At 37.2% G+C, this 26,255-nt stretch overlaps 1 protein-coding gene across 2 annotated transcripts in view; it reads left to right on the plus strand.

The window, feature by feature from the left end:
• The window catches only part of LOC136877228 (probable ATP-dependent RNA helicase DHX35), a 253,925-nt gene extending 233,529 nt beyond the window's left edge, over positions 1 to 20,396 (plus strand). For both annotated transcript variants that reach the window (XM_067151082.2, XM_067151083.2), the window contains exon 13: positions 17,978 to 20,396. In XM_067151082.2, the coding sequence (XP_067007183.1) occupies positions 17,978 to 18,104 (127 nt within the window). In that variant the 3' untranslated portion in view covers positions 18,105 to 20,396. The remainder of the gene's footprint in view (positions 1 to 17,977) is intronic.
• The last annotated feature ends 5,859 nt before the right edge of the window (positions 20,397 to 26,255 follow it).

Consider the following 26,255-nt stretch of genomic DNA (forward strand, 5'->3'; position numbering starts at 1 on the left):
TTTCATCCACAGACACCAGCTATTGCGACACCCGTTCACGAATCCCCTAAAGATGTAATTTTTTCCAGCAGTCTGATAGACCTGAGTCCAATGAAATGCTGTCATGCTACCCAAAGTACTGTTCTGAGGTGTAATACAGCCACGACTAGCAATCATCAGAATGATTATTCAGATTTAGATCTGAGATGATCTAGTGATTCAAACTTTGTTGAGGGCAGAATGGATGCAACAACATTGTTGAACATAAGTACGATTTAGTTAATGGAAAAGAAACACCATCATATCCTATAGCATTGCCAGACAGATACTGTAGGTCAGAATCGGGTAAGGTTTTTCTAGAAAGAAATACATTCTTACTCCACAATATAATATTTCTGTTTTACAGGAAAATTCACAGTCTGACAATCAGCAGCAGTCCGTTCCTGTATTACTGGACGAACATCACTTCTCTCATTCCCATACAGACGTTTGTTCCGGTGATAGTAATGCTACTAATGAACGTGTTGTTTTAGGCTCCAGCATCTCTAATTATGCAGCTAGCCAGACCCATTGTTCAACTCCTCAGACGATGAATGAAGCATCTCAGATATTGGAAGCTCAAAACAATGATTCTCTGGGAGAAGGGAGACCAAGAAAAGGTCAGAGAAGAAAATATATCCGTTTCAGAATCGAAGAATTAGGAAGATGAAATTTGTTCAAAATGAAACCTATATCACACAGCAGGGAAATCTTAAAGAACCCAAAGAATTCAGAGAATATATTTGTTCATGTAAATGTCTGAACAAGATAGGAATTGATGCATTGAAAGAAGAGTTTAAAAACTTCTATAGAACTACATCACACAATGCACAAACAGCTCTTATTTGTGCCATGGTAACAACAAAAGATGTCAAAAGGAAAAGAGTGAAGGACTCCAACAAAAGAACAGCCACAAGAACTTACACCATCCGCGGTGTCAAAGTATGCAAAAGTTTCTTCCTGCAAACATTTAGGATCTCCAGTGGAAAGGTTCATCTGGCAATTAAGAAGATACAATCACCAAGGGGCGTTGTAGATCATCGTGGATTGGCTGGTGGAAGGAATAAACTCCCTGAAAATAAACTGAATGAAGTCATAGACCACATAAAGGAGTTTCCACGTTACAAATCTCACTATAGGAGAAGCGAGACACAAGCAGAATTTCTTGCCCCTGAAATAACGGTCAATGTCATGTATGATATGTGCAAGGACGAGGTTCCAAATCCTGTATCAAAAGCAAGTTATAAGAAGATATTCCTCACGAAGTTCAACATCAAAAGGAAAAAGACACATGTAAGGTTAGTGACATCTTGGAAGTTCAGATCCAAAACACAACTGGATACGAAGCCGAGAATTTAAAAACCAAAAAGGAAAATCATCTTGAACAAGCCAAACGTTAATCCTCAGAAGGCACGACCAAATGTTATCCTATAAGGATCCGCAAAAACCAATGGTAGTGTCCTAATGACAGCTACAAGGGAAGATAAGGAATGAGGTAATTCACCGTTGCTTTCCTCACTGGGCCAGAAAGTGTTATCGTAGCATGACTGGCCCGATGTCACAGAGTAGGAAGCGTATGTTTCCTATTTTAGTTGCCTGAAGTAGGCTCTCAAATGTGAAAAAAATTGTTTTAAAAATATACTCGTATTTTAGACAGCTTTAATTTTACGTGTATTGATAGACATTTATCAATTAAAACACCACTTGCATTTCCCTAAATTGATAACTCTTTAGGGGGAAATATAAAACAAATTTCACTCGCCTCTTTGCTACAAACCTCACAGAATATAATTATACCTTCCGATGTGATGTGGAGAAACTCATGTAAACTTTTAATTAAAAATGACTTTGAAGATGACATTATCTTCTTTTCAGCAGGTCAGTGGACACTCGCGACACAGCCTAGGGGCGATTCTTAAGGACTTCGGGGGAATATGGTTTACAGCTTTCCGATTTTAAGACTTCGTTTGAAAAGTGTTTTAAGAATATACTGTTCAAGATGGTGAGAAAGAGTCGTCAAATATTTTTGTTAGTCGGAATAAAATTAAAAGCATTTTAATCGATTTTAGGGATAAATACAAAGACAACTGAGTACATGGAATGCGGTCCGCAGACAAATGGATATGAGATCATCGGTCATATCGAAGGCAAAACAAAATGGCACCCTGGAAGTTCTTTGCTTTGCCTTAGAGAAAACCTTGCCATTGCCTAGAATTCCTACAAATGCAGTCTTTTATAAAAGGCAGTTATGGCTTTATAACTTAGGAATACGCAGCGGTAAGGATGAATGAGGACACTGCTATGTTTGGTTAGAGGGTGAGGCAGGCCGAGGGTCACAGGAGGTATCCTCATGGCTGATGAAATATTTAATGAAACAGCTACCAGCTGTTGAAGAAATCATCTTGTGGTCAGATTCCTGTGGAGGACAGAACCGAAACATAAAAATGGTTTTGATGTTAAAAGCTATCTTAGAACAGCATCCCACAGTGAAAAAAAATCACTCAACGTTTCCTTGCTCCAGGACAAAGCTTTCTTCCCAATGACAGTGATTTCGGGGACATAAAGTGTACACTGAAACATCAGCAAAGGTTGTATACAGCAGAGGACTACATCAATGTGATGTAATTGTGTAGGAAGAGGAATCCCTTAGTTGTTCACAGAATGAAGTCTGAGGTTTTTAAAATTAAAGATTTACTTGAGAAACAAATCGTGAATCGGAAGACAAATAATTTGAGAGAGAAGATAAACTGGCTGAAAGTAAAAGAGATAGAGCTACATAAAGACAAGCAATTTAGCATCTTCCCCAAGCAGGAATATAAAGGACAGCCAGTTGAAATAAACATTCAGAAGAAGAAAGCTGTTGGTCGTCCTTCACAAAATGGCATGACCCACTATTATAACAATGTGTTAACACCTCTGTGGCCGAATGGAAAACCCATTTCAGAAGCGAAGCTCAGCGGCATACGCTCTTTGATGTCACTTATTCCAAAAGATGCCACTGATTTTTATCATAAACTCTGCAGTCATCCAGGTATGGAAGACGATATTGATGGATTCGATTGCCAGCAACTTGATTTCATTGTTGAAGATGGAACTTAGATGAAGCTGATGATACTTCCCATTCCTGTGTCAGATTGAACATTCTGAAGTTTATTCCAATTTCTGTTATTAGTGATATCAAGTAGATAGACCGGCATAAGTGAAACCCATCTGTAAAATATCAGTATGTAATAGTATGGAGAATATGTTTCTTTGTATGTATGGTAATGGTATTGTAGAATAATAAACAGAAATTTTGTTCAACATTACTCATAAAACTGTTTATACGTCTGTTTACCTAGGTTATTACCCTTTAGTAGTAACAATCCCCAATGTAAAACATAAATAAAAGCATTACATTAATATGCATCACATGACCAAGGGACAAAATTGTCACTTGGTCAGTTGATGCGAAATAGAAAGAATGAATTACTTCAGAAAGTTAAAATTGACTAAGCGACATTTTATGGATAATCAGACACTTAATTAGTTGCTATGCAGTTGGTAATTGGTCTATAAGTAGAACTGACCTTAGTCCTTCTTATGGTGAAAGAAATCTGCCAATTCATTCAAAACTCAAATTTATATGTTAACAAACGCGTTCACGTCAATATCTCGAAATGTCAATTTGGCGCTTGGTCAAGTCATGCTTAACACCGTCCATTTGAAGTCCCGATTCTCATCGTATTAAATATATATAAAAATACCTCCCTTATCGCGTCATGAATTTTCGCTATTACCACTCAGTACGATCACATTTCTCCTAGCCCTGAAAATGTTTTTTGTCATCCCTTGTGAAACAAACATGATTTTCAACTCGGGTAAGTGTCGTCGCCACAGTTGCGTGATTATGGAAAAAGTGAGCTAATTTGTGCTTGTATTCCATTCAGAAGTTAGAAATGTATTTGTGTTGAGTGGTATAGCGAAGTTTATTTCACGTGATACAGTAGCCTATATCGGGATTACGAACATAATCGTGTGAAATTGACTAGCGTGGTGCATATTTGTCTTGTGATAGCCTAGGTATGGATATGGAAGAAGTTAAATTACTTTCTAATGAAGACAACGTTAAAATCTTTCAGAAAGTGGACTGGCATCTACATCCTTAATCGCGCAGAGGTTGCGAATGTTGAACTCGCACCTTTGAGCTGCGACTCGATCGATTCGACTTGGTTGAAGTTTTTCAACATGGCCAAAGTAATTCTGTTCTGTCACACATGGCCGAGTATAACCTCCAATTCATTGTTTAAAATAATGTTTCATAACCCACTGCTCCAAAATAAAAGGCTTGTACTAACATTTGTTTCAGAAAGAGAGTGATCTGCAATAATACTTGTATATTTTTATTGGCCTCCGTGCATATGTTTTCATATTTGTTGCTTGATGTTTTTCACACCGTTCAGTGCACTTGTTATTTTATAACCCCAGCAGAAAAGGTTTTCATATTTGTTCTCTCATGTTTTTCACACCTTTTAATACTTTCCTCATCTTGAGAAATGGTAGATGTAGTTTTCACTGTTCTCGTGGATACACGACGTAAAATGCCTTCATTGCAAGTGACTATCAAATGCCTTCATGTCGGAAAAAATCTTATCTAGTGTTTCCAAATCCCTGTTGGATACTTTTTTTTCATCTATTCAGTAGTACGTTTTCTCGCTTAACATGTTCATTTTTGTTGTCCCCTGCAGAAACGTCTAAACAAGGTTTTACTGTATCATGTTTTACAACTCATAACAGGCTTCAAGACTTATGACCTTATAGACAAAAGGAGTGTGAATTCAAATTGGCAGCAGGGAGTGGATGTACAGAGGATAGCAACCTTGCTCTAGTCTCATGCGTATTGTTTTCTGTGTAAGAAGAGAGGACAGGAGGCAGTTGTTGAATACTATAATATCAGACAAAAAGATTCAAAGTGTTCATCTTTGTTCATAACTCTACACCATTCATAAACTACAGTGTTTCCACGTAAACATTTCTTCATCTACTGACTTGCACCCACTTCAAACATAAGTTGTGTATAGTATCTGCTTGGCAAACTTATTCTGTAGGTCGTAAATCTCGAGCGTCTTCTTAACATTGTCGCCTACTGTACATGTTTTTCTGACGAATGAATATTCTGCAGAAGATTCTTGTTATGTTTCAAGTCTTCTTCTTCCTGAAACGCTTCTGCTTATCCAGGTCATTCACAGAGCCTCTTCCAATCTTCTTTTTTTTTTTTCTTACCGTCTCGTTCATCAGTGTCTCCCATTGTAGTCCTCTCCGATTTTCATCATCCTCCACCTGATCCCTCCATCTTGTTTGTGGTCTTCCAATTGGTCTTCCTTCAAGATTCTGTCCATTCCAGAGCTCTTGGTAATCTTTCTTGTCCCATTATTTTGATGCGGCCGAACCATTTCTGCCTATTTCTCTCCATAGTTTCTTTTAGGGGGTTGATCTGCAGCATGTTTCATCTTGTTTCATTTCTTATCTTGTCCCTCCTCGTTTTACCCAAGATCCCTCGCAGAAAGCGCATCTCTGTTGCTTGTAAACTACTCAGATTCCTTTTTGTCCAAGTCAAATATTCAGATCCACAGGTAAATCCATTTGCAAATAATATTTATATATCATGATTTTTGCTTTGGTATGTAATTTCCAACTTCTAATTATGTCTGATACTGTACATAATAATAACATTTTGAGCAATTTCCAATATGTCTTCCTTGATGTTTCCTTTCCCAGTTAGCTTACTTCCTGGGTACTTAAAAGCAGGAAGTAAGCTAACTGCTTGAAAAGAATCATGACATCCGTATTAATGGTTTCAGTTTGCAGTTATTTGTGATTTCAAAAACTAATTCCACACATGCATTGGTACTGGCAGCATTATCCCAATCTGAAATTTTAGAAAAGTTACTGAAAGACAGCTTTTGAGAGGAGAAATGCTGAAACATTTTTACTCGTCTCAGATGGGCTTCCTTTACCTCGTTATTCCATCGGTGTGACTTTGCATGCAATAGGCAACTACCACTTAAACTGCAGTGGTACATTTAAGTTAGGCAATTTATTTAGAAGGGTTATAGGGAGGAACATTCAGGGAAATGGGGTGGCCTAGGGAGCGGTGATAAGGGAACAGGGAACTGGAAGTCAAGTAGGGATGACATCAAAATGTTGGTGCTCAACTGTAAAAATATTGTAAAGAAAGGAATAGCATTAAGTATGTTTAATAGATATATACTTACGGGATATTGTAATGGGAGTTGAATGATGGTTGAAAAATTATATAATGGATGCAGAAATTTTCTCACGGAGCTGGAGTGTGTGACGTTAAATTATGGTAGCTTGGGTATGGGTATGATGTCGTATTTTTGGGTAAGTATGTACACTCAGAATAATCTCGCAATACACCAGAGTGGAAATGGTAAGTCGATATACCATCAAAACAAACACGATCATAGAAGAATATAACTAAGTCATGAACTTGGACACTAGTCCGACTAACGCAGTAACATAAACAAACAGCAGTCTATGCAAGTATGGCATGCCACGAAAAAGATTTACAGCTCTCCAGAAAAAATCCATACGTATAGAAGTACTCAGATTCCAGTTTCAAAGTGAAGGGTTTTAGCAGAGCGCATAGGGAAGCATTTTACTGTGTCCATTTTTTTCAGAGGGACCCGAGGTAAGTACAGATAATTAAAGGACATGGAAATGTGTGTGATAAAAATCAGGGAAAAAGAAGGAACAGTTTTTTCATAATAATAATATATTACCACAAACACCAAGAAGGATTTTTACAAGCCAAAGAAAGTGAAACAGATAATTAAAGAAACCAATAATATTTTAAAGATTAGATACTTCCGATTTTCAAAAAATAAATGGGACGACCATTTAACAACACTATTTGCTATTTAAAAACAGCTAGACTCGAAACAAGATAAATTTTACAATAATTTTCATTGGGAGTATCCTACAAAACGGTAAACAGATATTACCCATTAATACAAAAATTTTAAGAGAATTTAAAAAGGCATTAGGCCACTGTACAATCACAAAAATAGAAGAAAAGAAAAAACCCGGGACAGGAACGTGGGGAAAAAGGGAAGGACGTGCAAAAGAACAGTACCTAAGGCTGGCAACAGGAATTAGGAAAGATAGAACCTACAAGCATTAATAGAATTCAAAATTTCGAACAGAAGCTAGGCGTTAATATGAATACAATTAGTCCTATTCTTGCGTTTGTTCACCAAGTCTTTTAGAATCCAATGGTTCATATCACAGTAAATTATTCACGTAATAGAAAGCCAAATTTTGAAAAAGGATCGTAATGCAGTTCCAAGAAAAACACCACTGTCAACAGCTCAGACTAGCAATATTTTTAGCATGAACAGTCATTAGCAGCCGTTTCGGCATGATGAAATAAGGAAGTGCAGCTTTAAAAAGAAATTCAAGTATGGCAAGGGAATATAAATTTAAAGTTTGCTCACCCGTCCAGCAGTCCTTGAGCTTCAATCATGAACAATGAACACCATTAAAAAAAACATTGCACACGGACCAGCCGCTAGTGCAGATAAAAGAAAGTCCTCCCTCCACACAAGTCGTCTTCTTCATCCAACTCGCTGATCGAGCCCAAAGCAGGCCTTATTTATATTCCGATGGAAACGTCCAGAAAAGACGAGAGCAGAAGGTACACATTGCACAGCGAGGCGGTAGGGGAGGAAAGGAGGGAGGGCAACAGCAGGAACAGTACGAACTGGACGGGCGAAGAGAGCACACACACAGAGGTTAGTAGCAGCATGTCGAGCGTAGCAGACGTAGAATCACGTAGAATAGTAGAAAATTTTGGAGCACGTTATAAGTGTGTATTGTAGAAATAGGATAGGAATGGTAGGAGGGGGAGTATTCATTCTGGTGAAAGAGGAATTTGTAAGCTACGAAAAATTTAAAGATGACAAGCATGAAATTCTAGGTGTAAGGCTCATCTCTAAAGATAATAGGCAACTTGATATCTTTGGAGTGTACAGACTGTGAAAGGGTAGCCCTAATGCTGATTCAGAATTATTTGATAAGATAATCAGCCATGTGGGAAACAGTAAGGAAAGGAATGTGATTGTAGCAGGTGATCTCAATTTAGCAAGTGTCAATTGAGAAGGTAATGCGAACGACGGGGAGCATGACCAACAAATGGCAAATAAGTCAATATGGTACGGGCATCTGATTCAGAAAGTGATGGAACCAGCTAGAGGGAAGAATCTTCTGAATGTGGTGCTGGTAAAACCAGATGAGCTCTATAGACAAACCAAAGTAATAGATAGTATTAGTGATCATGGAGCTGTTTCTGTGGTAGTTAAAAATAAATGTGAAAGATAAAACAGGCATGAGGGAGTTTTTAAAAAGTAACCATGATCGGTGGAAAACGGTAAATAAAAATGTAAACAGACTGTGGGATGGGTTTAAAGCAATTGTTGAGGAATGTGGAAACAGGTTTGTACCTTTAAAGGTGGTAAGGAATGGTAAAGATCCACTATATTATAACAGAGAAGTAAAGAGACTAAGAAGGAGGTGCAGGTTAGAAAGAAATAGAGTTAGAAATGCTGTGGAAGTAAGGAGAAATTGAAGGAACTTAGGAATTTGAATCTAGCAAAGAAGTCAGCTAAGGATAACATGATGACAAGCATAATTGGCGGTCATACAAATTTTAGTGAAAAATGTACTTTAAGGTAGAAATAGGTTCCAAGAAGGACATTCCAGGAATCATTAATGAACAAGGGGAGTGTGTGTGCGAGGATCTTCAAAAGGGCAGAAGTATTCAGTCAGCAGTATGTAAAGATTGTTGGTTACAAGGATAATGTCCAGATAGAGGAGGTGACTAATACTAAAGAAGTATTAAAATTTACCTATGACAACAATGACATTTACAGTAAGATACAAAAGTTGAAAACTAGAAGAGCAGCTGGAATTGATAACGTTTCGGAGGATATACTAAAGACAATAAGTTTGGATATAGTACCACATCTGAAGTACAGTACTTATTTGATTGTTGTTTGCATGAAGGAGCTATACCAAATTGATGCAGAGTTACTATAGTAACCCCTGTGTGTAAAGGAAAGGGTGATAGACATAAAGCTGAAAATTACAGGCCAGTAAGTTTGACATGCATTGCATGTAAGCTTTGGGAAAGCATTCTTTCTGACTATATTAGACATGTTTGCAAGATTAATAACTGGTTTGATAGAAAGCAGTTTGGGTTTAGGAAATGTTAATCCACTGTAGCTCAACTTGGAGGATTCCAGCAAGATATAGCAGATATCCTTGATTCGGGAGGTCAAATGGACTGTATCATGATTGACCTATCTAAGGCATTTGATAGGGTAGACATGGGAGACTACTGGCAAAAATGAGTGCAGTTGGACTTGACAAAAGAGTGACTGAATGGGTGGCTATGTTTCTAGAAAACAGAACTCGGAGAATTAGAGTAGGCAAAGCTTTATCTGTACCTGTAATAATTAAGAGGGGAATTCCTCGAGGCAGTATTATTGGACCTTATATATCAATAAAACGTGTAAAGAAGTGGAATAGGACACAAGGCTTTTTGCAGATGATGTTATTCTGTACAGAGACTAAACAGACCAATCCTGGCATAAAACAACGCCCACACAAATCACACTGAATGGAAGGAGGAGGGCGGGGTTGTAATTGATGGAGTTTTCTTGCTTGTCGCTTCGCCTCTTGATGCCTGCGGCATTATCTTTCAAACAAGTTGACAGCGGTGGATGTAGTGTTCCGCCACAGTGAACGGTTCACAGCACATTCTTCCCATGTCTGTATATCTATATCAGTTGTCTTCATGATGTGTTTCAGCTGGTCCTTTAAATGCTTAAGAGGGGTTCCATGGGGTCTACTGCCGGAGTAAATTTCACCATAAAGAATTTGGCGGGGAAGCCTGGTATCACCCATGTGGTGAACATGGCCTTACCGTCTCAGTTGATGAGTGATGATTGTTGCCTCAATGCTATTTAGCTGCGCTTTGTCAAGAACTGCCGCATTGGTCACATAGTCCTCCCACTTAATATTCAAGATGAATCTCATTTTCTGTTGGTGGAAGCGCTCAAGTTTTTTGATATCATGGTGATGGAGTATCCAAGTTTCACAGCCATTCAGCAGCATGGAAATTACAACAGCTTTGTACATCATGAGTTTGGTATGCAGGTTTAGGTCGTTATTCAAAGACTCTATGTGTGTTAACCGTCCGAATGCTGCATGAACAGCCCCAATTCTTTTATCAACGTCTTGTTCGCAGGTACACCATTTAGACAAGATTCACAAGTCAAATCAAAAATCAAAATCTCTTTATTTGCAAATGAGGTGTTTACCTTGGTGGCAAATGGTACACTAAAATACATTATTGTCAAGCACTAAATATTAAATTAAAAAGAGAATAAAATTTTCCTATAATACAATATTATATAATTTACGCTAACAATTTTTTCTATTAAACACACAGCTCATCCTTAATAAATTTACATTGTTTACAAAATTCTACTTATAATATCTCCTGTACTACTTACAAATATAGTCATCTGATATACAGTATGTGGAATTACTTCAAATGATACTGTACAACTGGTATAAGATTAAAATTTACATTGCATTTATTTACTTTATCTTTTCTTTACCCATTCTGGAACCTAAGTAGCATAACGACCTGCTGCGTCTTAACTAGAGCCCCTTTTACCACCATTTTTCAGAGTTCCTGAAGGGCCTTCACAGCTACCGTAGCGGTCCCAGGGCCCTCGAAGTCCCCACTGTACTTCACCCCTACAGGCAGTCCCCTACTTTGGCTGTCCAAACTCCTTAGACCAGGGGATAGAATTAATTTATTCACACACATTCTTTATTTACATTAACCTGCACTGGTCGAATGCCCTCTAACATTTCATTTATTTTCTCTGTTGCTGTTTATTCTCTTTTTGAATATCTGTACAGATTTTGGAAAAGGATCAAACACTACCCCTGGTAAACTGTTCCACTCCTTCACACTCTTCCCAATTGAATGAAAATTTACCCCAATCGCTTCTGCTAAAATTCCTTCTAATTTTATATTTGTGGTCAGTCCTGCCGATATAATTATTTTCTTCCAAGATATGAAAAGTGATCAACCTGTTCCAGTGTTGTGTCTAAGTTAATCCTGAAGCAGGTTGTGCAAGTACCTTTTTTTTTTTTTTTTTTGCATTAATGGCAAGACCAAAGCGATCACATGCAGTTTTAAAGCAGTTCACTGACTGTTGTAGTAACCAGAGTACGTTTTTTTTGTGAGCGAAGTCTTGCCAGATTGAAAAGGCCTCCATCAAAACGAAATTTAATCTCCATGCCTAAGTTGTTTGCAGATGATTCATGCAGCATGGCAGCCATGTACAGTTCAAAGAGTGTAGGAGTAAGCACACAACCTTGTTTCAATCCATGAGTGATTGGGAATGAATCTGATACTGAATTACCATGAAGATCCTGTCCATGCATGCCATCATAAAGAGCTTGAGCCAATTCCACATAACGTTCAGGACATCCAAAATGTCTCAGTAATTTTCACATAGCAAATCTTGGTACTGAATCAAAGGCTTTTTCCAGATCGTAGAAAACTAAATACAGAGTCTGCAGTTGCTCTCTGCATTTTTCCTGGAGTTGTCTAGCACAGAAGATCATACCTGTTGTGCTCTGGAGGTTCGGAAACCACATTGAGATACATGTAATTAATCTCATAATAGAACCGTATTGAGGACAATATATTAAAATTATAAAATCCTTTTAATCACAACCACCTACTCAATACATTATATTACTCATTGAATTATAAAATAATCATGAGGTGTCTTAAATAAAGGAACATGTTTCGTTCGACATAGCGAACATCATCAGCCTTAATTTACAAGGATTAGGTCAGGGCCCTGAGCTGAATGATAAAAATTGTTAAAAGAGTGACAATACCATAATAAAAAGTAAAATGATAACATTAAACATGAAATTATAACAATATGTACAGATTAACAGCAAGTATGCAGAGGAATACTTTGAATGATGGTAGTCTATAAAGTTAAAACAAACATGAGGTTGTAAAAGTAAAAAGATATAGATATAGTAGATCTTAAATTATATGTCAATGCGTGAAGCGTGCGCCTTTTAACTGACTCAGCTTGACTCGCACTATTCAATAAACTCTATTTTAACTTTTGTTTTGCTCAATTAAGAACTCCATAGTCAACAATTAATCCACGCTTCACGCATTGACATATAATTTAAGATCTACTATATCTATATCTTTTTACTTTTACAACCTCATGTTTGTTTTAACTTTATAGACTACCATCATTCAAAGTATTCCTCTGCATACTTGCTGTTAATCTGTACATATTGTTATAATTTCATGTTTAATGTTATCATTTTACTTTTTATTATGGTATTGTCACTCTTTTAACAATTTTTATCATTCAGCTCAGGGCCCTGACCTAATCCTTGTAAATTAAGGCTGATGATGTTCGCTATGTCGAACGAAACATGTTCCTTTATTTAAGACACCTCATGATTATTTTATAATTCAATGAGTAATATAATGTATTGAGTAGGTGGTTGTGATTAAAAGGATTTTATAATTTTAACCACATTGAGACTCGGGCAAAATCCTCTATGAGATAACTCGGAGCTGATTTAATAGAATTCTTGCGAGAATGTTACCTGCAATTGACAAAAGCATATACCACGGTACAAGTCTGCGGCAGTCTGTTGCAGTCGTGGTACTAGAACCTGCATGTCGCATTTCATTTGTGCCGCAGGGTATAGTTCCGAGATCATAGTGTGTGGATCACTTCCTTGCAAGCTGCGATCCACCTTAAATAAATTCCCGCTTGTGGCAATTTTTCCTGCTGTCAGCCTCTTCAGCTAAAGTCCAACGGCGACGGGATAAGGATGGTGGAGGCAGGTTTTTGGGTATGATGATAAACGGGGTTAAAAGTCAGGTGTAAGTTTCACAAATAGGAAAAGTCCTCTCAGTTTTAATTACTGCATTGATGGCGTGAAAGTTCCTTTTGGGGATCATTGTAAGTACCTAGGTGTTAATATAAGGAAAGATCTTCATTGGGGTAATCACATAAATATGCTTGTAAATAAAGGGTACAGAACTCTGCATATGGTTATGAGGGTATTTAAGGGTTTTAGTAAGGATGTAAAGGAGAGGGCATATAAGTCTCTGATAAGACCCCAACTATAGTATGGTTCCAGTGTATGGGACTCTCACGAGGATTACTTGATTCAAGAACTGGGAAAAACCCAAAGAAAAGCAGCTCGATTTCTTCTGGATGTTTTCCGATAAAAGAGTTGCGTTACAAAAATGTTGCAAAGTTTGGGCTGGGAAGACTTGGGAGAAAGGAGACGAGCTGCTCGACTAAATTGTATGTTATAAATGTTGATACCCCTAGGGAACCTGAAATATTTGTCCTGAATGAGTAAATTTATAATACCAATATAAATGGTCCGTTATTGGACATTATAAATTTTCCAGCTAACTCATTCCTGGTTGCCAGCATTTCGCACCAGTGTGCTAATTTGGGCTCTTCAGTTGGTTAACAGCACACTCACCAAGACGCATGGCTATTGCATACCATGGAGGCTACTGCATAGGCTACTTGGAGCCACCGGCAGTGCCAATGCTATTTGAGAGACTATGTCTCATTACCAAAAATTGATGCTTGCCTGGTCATCAGATGGTATAGATGTTGATTCCCATTTGGAATGTGCCTGAAAAGAGCTGCACCACCTCGGGATGAGGACACAAGTTTACTTTTACCTAACCTTCATCTTGTAATTTAGTGTAAATTGCATTTTACTACATGAGGAATTCAGCTGTTCTTTCTTTTCCCAGTCATATTTACTTTCAACTTCAGAAGTGCCATATTTTGATGTAAACATTTCTCTGTTGGGAATCGGTTGTTAAGTCACCTTCTGCCTTGAAAACTGTCTCATGGGAAGTTGCAGCTTTGTTTATAAAGAAAGAACAGCTTTAGCTAATGGTAGTACATCAATGTAAGATAACAACTGTTCATTAACTGTGTGTTTCCTTTAGGGCAAGGTTTTCAAGCCATCTCTATTATCATCTTTGAAATCTGGCATTAGCTAACTTTTAAAAGTGAATGTCTCTTACTGATGTCTGTCTGTTAGGTTATCAGCCCAGAGGCCGGTTGGATCCTCACATGGCACAACCACTTGCAGCACCAAAATTAACCATACTAGGCAAGATGAGGAGTGAGGTAGTTTGGCATTGTTGTTATCTAACTCATTTTCTCATCATCTGTTGGCTTTGAGTTTTTAACATCACCTAGATTTCTTATGTCACCTTTCAATTTTTCATGCACTTGCATTTATCTGCTACATTATTAGTTTTACTAGCTGATATACCCGTGCTTCGCTACGGAATCCTCAGAAAGACTGTCTTTGTGGTTTTCCCAACTGAAATCAACATAGGTCATTATAATGACGTCAGTAGGAATATAACAATTAAAACAATATTATCATATAAAATACTCGATCAAATGAAAAACCGTACATTTACTCACTTTTAGCGAACAGTTCTACAGTGCCGATCTAACATTCCAATGCTCCAGAGCTGGAATGACCAGATCACAGACAGCCGCGAATACTCCTCTGCCATTATTCCGTTAAATGTACACACGGTTCATTCCAATTGGTGCTTCAGAGTAGGGATTGAAAAGCTGGAATGCTATGATAAACCAGTGTATTACATACCAGTAGTATCATAAAATGTATGAACCAGAGAAATGGCATGCTAAAGAAGAGAGAAATCTAACTCCCCAACTACTTCCCGCCAATATTCAGACAGGCTGTTATACTCAGTACGCAGCAGTAATCCCATCTATCGGAGATGGATGGCAGCAGAAGACACAAAGCACATCACAACAAACAATGGTCAATGTAATGTTATTGTTGATCAATTTTATGAGCATTCTATACTGTAGGCCTTAACAATTTTGTTTTCTTTCGACTCTGTGATATTAGGGCATCTTATAAAATTATTTATAATGTAGACTGTAGTTCCTTATTCCCCGACTTTACATACTGATTTTCATTAAATTCTGTTTACCCATTTTCTCTTGACTCAGCACTGATATGGACTTAGCAAAAAAAATCAAAATTCATGAATATCATCATGGTTGGTACAGTAAAAATATATGACATAAATAATCGGAAATGTAATGCTATATCACTTTAGTTATGTAGTATTTATCGGTAGGACCACTAATGACATAAATATTTGAGAATTAAATTTGAGGCCTTCCCCTAAACTACAATTAAATTAAAAATTAAGAGTAAAATATTTCCACCTTTTCAATACAAAATCAAGTAATGTGGGTTACATTATGGAAGAAACATTTATTGGAACTAGTTTCGACCCAAATTATTCTTGAATTCTTCCTTCAACAGCTGAGTGCATCAATTTATGCATTTTATACATTATCCAAAATGTTTACAACAATGTTGACTTTTTCACATTTATAGTGTCAAACCACTGTGTTTTCACAACTTTTTTACCATTTCTATGAACTATCAGATACATTGAGCAACTCGTGATTTGGCTGATGATGACCTTAAAAAATAGGTCGAAACTAGTTCCAACAAATGTTTCTTCTGTAATGTAACCCACATTACTTGATTTTGTATTGAAAAGGTGGAAATATTGTTCTCTAAATTTTTTATTTAATTGTAATCACAGTTCAATACCGACCATTCAAAATGAAATTTATTTCTCTTCCCCTGGTAACTCGTGTCCTCATCCCGAGGTGGTGCAGCTCCTGTCAGGCACACCCCCATTGGAGGTGAACAAAATAAACTCGTGTCCTCATCCTGAGGTGGTGCAGCTCTTATCAGGCACACCCCCAATGGAGGTGAGCTGCATGTACCATTCCAACCACACACCAGCCCTCCTGTCAGTTTTAAATTCCTGGCAGTACCGGGAATCGAACCCGGGCCCCCGAGGACGGCAGCTAATAACACTAACCGTTACGCTACGAAGGCGGACTCTCTTCCCCTAAACTACCATTTCACTCAGCATGACTAAAATTATTTATGGCCTAGATTGTAGCGACTTATTTTCTGACTTTACGTACCAATTTTCATTCAATTCTCTTCTGCTGTTTTCCCGTGATGTGCGTACATATGTACAGACAGACAAAAATTACGGAAAATGAAAAAGTGCATTTCCTTGTTACTGTGAATATGATCGATACAGAAATACCATTCTTTTAAAATTCTGAGCAATGTACAGACAAAACTCTTATTTAATATATATTAGGAGTGGTCCAAACTGGTGGATTCTTTCAATAGAAGACCCCCCATACTAGCTTGATTGTCTGATCAATGATCAGAAGTCTGACCGTGGTCAGGGTTTACAATTCGAGATGTGATCTGGAAAGGTGATGAATGAAATATGATATGATGAAAAATGAGATTGTGGAGTGTGTTTGGTCTGCGGGAGCTATTTTTATTTCACTCAAGTCTGCTGGTAAACTGGTGAGGACCCCCATCTGCCACCTGGGAAGCGTCACGTCGGAGTATCGCCTCTCTGCCTGCTACTACACCTGCTACACAAGAATATCACTAAAAATATCACAGCATAAGCAGTATGTTATATCTGCAGAAGAACGGGCTGCAAGATCATCCAGAATAAAGAAGTTTTGGGAAAGGAAAAAGTTGTCTAGTGTTAAAAGCTGAACTTATTCTTTGAAGACTTTGTTGTATAAGGTTTTGATTTTGGTGCTCCAGTGTGGGCGTAAACAGTATAAATAAATAATTTAGGAGTGGTCATATCTTATGTGACATGTCTGGCTTCACAGCTGAGTGGTCAGTGTCTTGACCCTCTGGCCTGCCCAGGCTTTGATTCCTGGCTGGGTTGTGGGATTGTAATTGTACACAGTTAAGTCCTTTGATTGGGGACTGGATGCTTGTGCTGTCCGCAACATTCCTTCTTCTCACACACCACAGCTGTATTCTCCATCACAATGACAGCAGAATCTCATGCGGCAGATGCTGCCCTTCCTCATCAGATGGGCTGCATCGGCTCTTCTTCTTCTTCTTCTTCTTCTTCTTCTTCTTCTTCTTCTTCTTCTTCTTCTTCTTCTTGGTGATTATTATGCCACCTGCGTTTCTATTCTGAGCTATTCTCATAAGCTGATGTAAATTCATACATCTCCACTGTATGATACTAGAAATTAGGATGTTTTTCTCCTGCCTTTCCTCTCCTTCCCTCTTTATTCCCTTTCTTCATAAGCTGAGGTAGTTCATTTCTTTCATATCTAAGGATGTGTCCAAGATATGTTACTCTTATTTTAATGCCGTGAAGTAGCTCTCTCTTTGATCCTAGTTTGCACAGAACTTGTATGCTGTCCAAGGTATTTCTAGCACACATGCAGCATATGGCCACATCTCAAAACCGAGTTTATGCTTGGATAGTCCATTGTTCTACTACTCCATATATGAAGATTGATTAAACATAGCACTTAGCAGATCTTATTCATAGATGATTCGATTAGAGCAAATTGCTTCCTTTGCATAAACTTGCTTCTCTCTTACTCAGTCCTAGTCCTGATTTACTCGGTGGTAAATGCAGTAGCTAAGGTACTTCAGTCTCTTTACTTTTTCAAGTATTTTACCATAATTTTAATTATTAGTGGAACATTATGACTCCTGCCAAGAACCATAACTTCAGTTTTTTAGTTGTTGATATTCATGCTCAAGACAGAAAACTGTTTAAATAGCATGGTCCATAGCTGGTCGAAGTGAAGGAAGAAGTAATAATAATAATAATAATAATAATAATAATAAAAGTTTATTTTCCTTGTAATTGTATGGCCTTTATTTTCATTTAATTTTTTTTGTTTGTTTTCAGGGTACTTTTCTGTGAAGTTCTGTATACAAATAAAGCCTACATGAGGGATCTTCTTGTTGTTGATCCAAAGTGGCTGGAAGAATTGGCTCCTCATTTTTACCATAGGACAACTGATAAAGATCATTGAGCATGAACACAGAACATTCCTGAAGATACTCTACAAGGAGCAGTTAAGTGCTTAGGTTAAGGAGGTTCTCAGGAAATAGAATTGTGGACCTTTACTTACTCTGCTAAAATGTCATAAATACCATGTGGTTGGTGTCCTGGGAACTGTGTCTAATGTACTCAAAACAAAAACACTTGAAAGAAATGGCGAAGCTAATCTTTTAACGACACCTACTATTGTGAAAAGAAATCACTTTAGTTGGCTGACTACAGTAGGTGGTTTGGATGAGTTCTTTTCCTTTCAGTTTAAAGTGAAAGAAAGGGGATGTAGATAGTCAGGTATTGGACTACATGAGAGTCACCAACCGATGTTTGGGTGCCAAGATGTCGCCACGCAGCAGGGTGTCAGATTCACACAAGGTGGTGTGCTTATCACAGCTATATTTTGAAACAGATCTTCCATGAATTTGAAATGTATTTTCTTAATTTTTTTGCTGATTGCTAAGCATTCATAGATATTTTAATAGGAGTTTTGAAACAAGCAAATTATGTTGAAACACTCTGGGATGGTGCTGTCACTATCAAAAAGTAGTTGGATGGTTTTGAATGTATTTTAAGAAGTAATGGGATGTCATCCCACCCAATTTCAAGCATTGACACCAAGTGGGAAGAGAAAAGTAGTCTTTTCTGCTGCAGTCTTTCCTGGAATTATTAAAGCTCTTTGAACAATTTTTACCTCTCCTCATGACCTGTAAATATTTTATTTTTTGCTTTCTATAGTTTTCTCCTCTGGGGAACATGGTGCCTAAAGATGTGCACCTTAAATACATGCTCTTCCCATATGTATCTTAATTACAATTTCTATCCTGATCTTCTCTACTTAATAAGACAGTACATGAAAGATTTTGCTGTACGGTGTGATCTTCAGTGCTGGTGTAATAATACAGAGCTTTTCATAAAGATTGTCAGGGTTACAAAAAAAAAAAAAGTCATTGCACACAGTAAAATTGAGATGAGCTTGTTTTATAGTACAACAGAGCTAAACATGTTTTTTCTTACATGCATTATAAACTCCCAGTAAGTGCACACTTCATCTCTTTGCATACACCTGCATGATCATCCATTTCTTCCCAACACACTCCTTAGCATATCACCATTGATGTTTTAAAAGGAGGCTTTGGAATGTTTCTTCATATCTGGAAACAGGATACCTGAAGGAGAAACCCTTGGTCTTTCGTGTAACCCTATAGAAATTACACAACGTTAAGTAGAGTGAAGTATGTGACTGAGACTGTAGGATCTAATCATCATCAGTCCCACATCCAATCTATTGCTGCATTCAATTCTAGTTTTTTTTAAATCCCTGACTTTCCAATGGAAATGAAGTGGAATACCATTTGTTAGTTTATGAAATAGTCATTCAGTGATCATATCCAGATAAGTCAGCCATGTTACTCTCTCTTTGGCTCTGAAAAATAGGCCATACACTTTCACTTTAAAAACTGTTCAGAACACTTTTACTCTAGGAGAGCCACACTTTTGTTCAATGTAATAGTGGAATTTTTTTCTTCCCCATTTGCGCACATTGTGTTTATTCTTAATGAAAGGTTGATAAATCACTAAAAATTAGTTTCTCATGAAGATCATTGTCTTTCACCCATTAATGCAGTATGGTGCAAATAGACTTGCATCAGTGCTGGTCATGAGGTACTGAACCAAGGTGCAAGGTGCTTTCATCATAACATCTTGAACTGTGGTTTGCAGTTTGTTCAATTCCTGCTGCCCTTTGAAGTTGATTTGCTGGGGCTATGTTGGGAAACTTCTCTGACGTGGTGAACTTTTACTTCTGATACCAAGGGATGTCCAATGATTCTTTCTTTAAAGTAGCACTTCTCTCTACAAACTATGCATATCAACTGAGAATAGAATTGTCTGAGTGTGATTCTTTCCCAAATTTCATGCAGACGTGATATTGGACAATAGAAACAGATGATATTTGAGTGTACAAAATGTCTTCTTATGATTAGACTGAAAGTACTGAACAAAATTGTGGAAATTTGTCTATATATGCCATCGACAATAATAGTCGCATGCTAAGTACTTAACTGAATCTCACAATCCTTTTAAAAGAGTCTGTATTATGTTACCATTGATGCTTTCATGGCCCGTACTTATAAACATGGTATAAGCTTTTTGGGCTTTTGCCGTGTCAAGAAAATAAGGTGAAATTCTTTATGTTTTGCAGAGAATTTTGCTCTGCATCTTCAGATGAAAATCTCGACTGATCACGAGGAAGACTTCTCCAAGTCGAGATTTTCTTTATTTTTGCTTTATTTACTTTATTTTCTTGACACGGCATAAGCCCAAAAAGCCTATATATATCATGTCTCTAAGAGTCTGTATCATTTGTTAAGAATTTTATTTTGAAAAATGTTCCTTTAGGTACTGCTGTTGATGATACATTGTGTGAAGTCATGTTTTGTATTATGATGTGCTAATGTGAGAAAATAAATATTTACTTGTTTGGTGTCTAAAATGTATATCAGATGTCCTACAATAAGTCAATTTTTGTTGTGTTTATTGGTAAATCTGAAGAACAACATATATACACATAGATATAAGTGCTCTCCACAAGAGTGGTAATACAGTTGAACCATGATTTTCCATTCAATGTTCAATGTAAGAAAATGGGAAATATGAGAACAAATTAAAACAATCATCAATTTGGCTAGATATTACAATAATGAAATGTGTATGATTTAATCTTTTAAAAATTCCTACAGTTCATAATTACATGAGTAGGAAAACTTGATACTTTAAAATCAGTTTTCCTGGTAAACTTTGTTGCTTTCCTTGAAAACTTCTTGTAGGTCAGCAACTTTGATCAGCTAATCTCATAAAAAAGTATGCTACTTAATAATCTATCTGAAACCTGTATGTCTCTCTGTCAGGTCCTCAGCCCAGAGGCTGGTTGAATCCTCAGATAGCACCATCAAAGGTTATGCGTTCATAGGGAAACTGCAAAAACCAAAATGAGGCGTACTAGACAAGATGAGGAGTGAGGTAGTTTGCCATTGCTTTCCTCACTGAGCCAGAAAGTGCTATTGCGGTCACTCCTGAACTGCAAGCTAATGCATTGACAGCAGGTCACCCAAGTAAATTTGCCAATAATCTTGTGCAAGAAGTGTGCAACACACAACATCATTACAATATTTATACGGATGGATCCTGGATTAGCAAAGAGAAAGATGGCTGGCTTGTAGGATGTGCTTTTGTAGTGCTACAGAATAACAGTGAGGTGCATGCTGAAAAATTTAGACTATCTTCCTCATGTTCAGTCTTTCAAGCCGAATTATGCGCTATACAACAGGCAGTTATGTGGATTAAAAAACACAGTTGTGCTGCGCAAATATTGAGTGACTCTCAGGCAGCTTTGAGAGCAATCCAAGAAAAATATAACTTTCATTCGGTAGCTGTTAATATAAGATCACACATAATAGGCTACAGTAACCATATATGCATGAAATGGGTCCGAGGTCATGACGGAGTAGAAGGAAATGAGAGAGCTGATGAACTTGCCAAAGCAGCTACTACTTCTTCTGACGCCTTGTTGATATGTGAAAAGTCCCCTATGTCTCATGTACAAAAGGAACTGAGGAAATATACACAAGATATGTGGAACAACCAATGGATCACCAGCACTAATGGCCGGCTAACAAGGGAGTTGTTCTTTCCAAATATTCAAGACAGACTACAAAGTAGGTTTTTGCAACATGAACATATTATAACTCATTTTTTGACAGGACATGGAAAGTTTGGATTATACTTCGAGAGGTTTGGAATCAGTATTCAGAAGCCCTACAGCTGTACCTGTGAAATGCAACAAACTGTTCCTATTCTTTTATTTGAGTGTCCGATTTTTAACAGGAGTAGATATGAATTATTAATGCATTTAAACATGTGTAATATAGAATACCAAGCACCTCTCACTATGGTATTTCAGAGAAGATGCTGTTATAAAATGTTTGTTAAATTTCTCCATCTCATGTATAAGTCATCTCTATTTTAATTCAATTGTCATGTATTAACTTAGTCTCACTATCTATAGCCCTAATATACTACTTGTAAAATAGGGTTTGTAATGGGAAATTCAGTAATACAGTAATAATAATAACCCTATGAGCAACATCTTTCATAACAATGAGACGCACTGGTCGTTCTCCGAATGTCACGCCCCAGCAGCTTCCATACTGTTACAACCATGGATGAGACTGGAACATTGCTGGAAGCTACAGTTTGCTCTGGCCTGTGCCAACAGACAGATGCAAAAGTACTGCATTCATCCAGAAATGACAGCAGGCAGAATCTGAAACATATTAATATATACTTTAAACATAACACTGGTCAACAGCACTTTTGTCACAAAGAATCTGATTGGTGTTCTTAGCTAAGTCGTGGGTGCTGAATTTAAAAACGAAATCAGTTTTTGCCTATTGAACCCAGTTTTCTTGTGATATACTACCCACTATCTATTGAAACCATTGAAAACGCTGCTTGCTGAAGCTTAATTTAATTATTCTGTAGATGTAATTGTTGAAAAGCAGTCGAAAGATATACAATGAATTCCCATACATGGATCTCAGTTCAGAAATCCACCTACAGGAAATGAAGGAGGTTTTGGCAAAATTGCTGATGACTCATGCTCAAATGGGTAGAATTGTGTTTTGTTTGTTGCCAGTTGCATGTCAGCATTGAGAGTTCTGACTGCTTGTTGTTCTAGGTTCATGAAGGTTTGTATTTTGTGTTAATTCAGCAGATGAAATGCCTCATACGTGTGTAAACAGCTCTAATTCCTTTTGTTATATCTGGAGAGTTAACTCTGAAATTTCAAAAATAGAAACTTAATTATCTTGTGAAGAAGTGCCAACCTTTTACCTTGCCAGCGCTCACCCGGTACCAAGTCATCAGTGTTTTTGCACAAGATTTCCTGTACTTTATGAAGGTACCATGTGCAGTATATACACAAGCTCACATAATAAAAATGACTTTGGAACAACACATTGAGCACTAAACATGTTAGCACTTTACTAAACTGAACCTCATGCTGATAAAGCTCTCAGCAGACTGCAAAGGAGGGGAACTTGTGGCACCGAGAAGTGCGTTATGGCAAAGAACTTGGTGGGAGACAAACTCACAGCGCTGGCGTTCGGGTGAGTGACAGTCCCCTGCATAGATAAAAGAATGTCCATGTATATTTCTTGAACGATCATATGGACTTCTTCCTGGATAACCTGTAATGCATTTCCATTTGAGGAATGTCCTGGTGTCACTAAGGTTAGTGACGAACATAGCAAACGGTTCCAACAGGACATTCCTCAAATAGAAAAGCATTATCAAGGCAATGGGAGTGCCATTACTGCTGGACCTTACGAAGAGACATTCCTGAGGCAAAGTATTGCAGAAAATCATTTTCGGTATGTTTCTTCACTTTTCTTTACTCTTTTACTGTACTTTTTTTTTCTGTTTACGTTTGAAACTAACAACAAGCAAGCACAAGCATCTACATTTGGAACTCTTGTCGCTACAGCATGTCATTCTACCAGGTACATATAATACATAGACTGACATAAGCATTTACAAAAATGGTTATCACATGGAAACTGAGGCCAATACAGAAATTCTGAAATTCGATCTGAATTCAGGGGTGAATTATCTTCAAAAATAATGAAGTGTTTTGTTCTTGTAACAGAAAAAACAAAGTTTGTAATCCAGTGTAATTTGTTATGTTACTATCCAGATAATGATAATACTTGGGCCATATCATTCAAAATGATAAATATAGACTCCTTCCGCTTATCTTACAAGGTGAAATATAAATATAGACTCCTTGCGCTTATCTTACAAGGTGACGATGAAAGGCAGGAGAAATAGGGGGAGAAGGAGAACATCTTGGCTACGGAATCTATGAGAATGGTATGGGCACAGTACCCTCACTCTTTTCCGAGTTGCAGAGAACAAGAAACAGATTGCCCTGATGACAGTTGACATCCAGTGATGATATGGTAGAAGAAGAAGAAGAAGAAGAAGAAGAAGATGATTATTATTATTATTATTATTATTATTATTATTATTATTATTATTATTATTATTATTATTATTATTATTATTATTATTATTATTATTATTATTATTATTATTATCCTTGTTGTTTAAAGGGGTCTAACATCTAAGGTCATCAGCCCCACGAAGAAGAAGAAGAAGAAGAAGAGGAGGATAATATAGATTGACTTCCTTTTTTCTTTATCATAATGTCATTACTCCTGTTTTAGATTTATTTTGATCATATACTCCTTCTCTGAAACTGTATTCCTATCATTCAGCAATTTCTCCAGATCTTCTGCAGACTCAGATAAGTAAAATACACAAATCTCGGATTTCTGATTTCCTCTCCTTGTATTTTAATTTCCCTCTCCAAATTTGTCTTTGTTTTCCTGTAATGCTTGTTCTATATAAACATTCAAATTGATGGGGATAAACTGCAACCCTGCCCAGTTCCTTTCTTCTTAGTTGATTCTCTTTTGACCGAGCGAGTTGGCCGTGTAGTTACAGGCCCGCAGTGGTGAGCTTGCTTTCGGTAGATAGTGGGTTCCAACCCCACTGTCGGCAGCCCTAAAGATGGTTTTCCATGTACCTTAATTAAGGCCACGGGCGGTTCCTTCCCAATCCTAGCCCTTTCCTATCCCATCGTCGCCGTAAGACCTATCTGTGCCAGTGCGACGTAAAGCCAATTGATACAGATGTTGATTCCCATAGGGAATCCGAAATATTTGTTCCGAATGAGTAAATTTATAATACCAATATAAATGGTCCGTTATTGGACATTATAAATTTTCCAGCTAACAAGCTTTTTAACCGCAACAACTTTAATATACGCTATTGAAGCTGGAATTACCGCGGCTGCTGGCACCAGACTTGCCCTCCAATCACACAAAACTAAACTATATGAATCAAGTTTGAGTTATGCAGGAGTACATTTATTTAATAAATTGCCAGACTACATTAAGCATATGAAACTATGTTCAAAATTTAAGAAAGAATGATTCAAATTATATTCTAACCATTGTTTTTATTCTATTGAAGAATACTTAGCTCTTGAAAATTAACTTATGTATCACCCCTCCTTTTTTTTTTTTTATCTGTGCCTCTTTACCACATTGTATATTTCTCTTTATTTCTCATGGCATATATATTACTGTTTTATACTTTGTTACTGTAAATATGATTATTGACATGTCCCATATCTCTGTATGATCAGATGGATGTAATAAAATACAATACAACAATTCAATACCTAGTAATCACAGCGAGTTTTATAAATGAAAGTTTCGAAGTGTTAGTTCTCAGAGTGTATGTGGGTCATTGCAAACATTTTCTAGGAAGAGTCAAGAATGCGAGTAACGAGCTGGCAAAAGGCAGAGTGGGAAAGAAGAAAGCAAGATGGAGATATAGTATTGCTATTTATAAGTAATTATTAAGGTGTGGTTAGGGACTGCAAGAGGCAGCAGTATAGCGAATGTTCCTCCCAAAAGTTGACCTGCAACTTGTATTATGTTACTTTTATATCCTAATACTCCAACCTAATACTACACTGTAACGCATACACAGAAACATAATACTGGAAAGTAACCATTTGTCCCATCCCTACAGAATAGCCTCTTTCTAGTGAAAAAGTCCTTAATGATCAGTTGTTTTTGTTTTGTTTCATCTTAACACAGTACAGTGCTCCCTCAGCATTTAAAAATGTTCTGTTTCGCTACTCTCTGTGTCATATGCAGAGATATAGGTGCAAATTTTGTTGAAGGATGGTAATGCTTTATCAGACAGTCAGGAGTTTGACGAGTTTGATATCGCTTCCCCGCTCAGATCTAATGATATGTCATAGAAAGAAAGAAATCCACCTTATCAATACTAAATTTAATATTGTTATTTAAAACAGGACCGGTTTTAAATAACAATATTAAATTTAGTATTGATAAGGTGGATTTCTTTCTTTCTATGACATACTATAGATATCAATACGGAACATCATGAAATTTATTAATCAAGACAGATCTAATGAGTTTATCCACGGAGACTGCATCAGGTGTCACCAGCAGGAAGTGGACCCACTCCC

Source organism: Anabrus simplex, chromosome 7, assembly GCF_040414725.1.
Source record: "Anabrus simplex isolate iqAnaSimp1 chromosome 7, ASM4041472v1, whole genome shotgun sequence".
NCBI classification, from domain to species: Eukaryota; Metazoa; Arthropoda; class Insecta; order Orthoptera; family Tettigoniidae; genus Anabrus; species Anabrus simplex.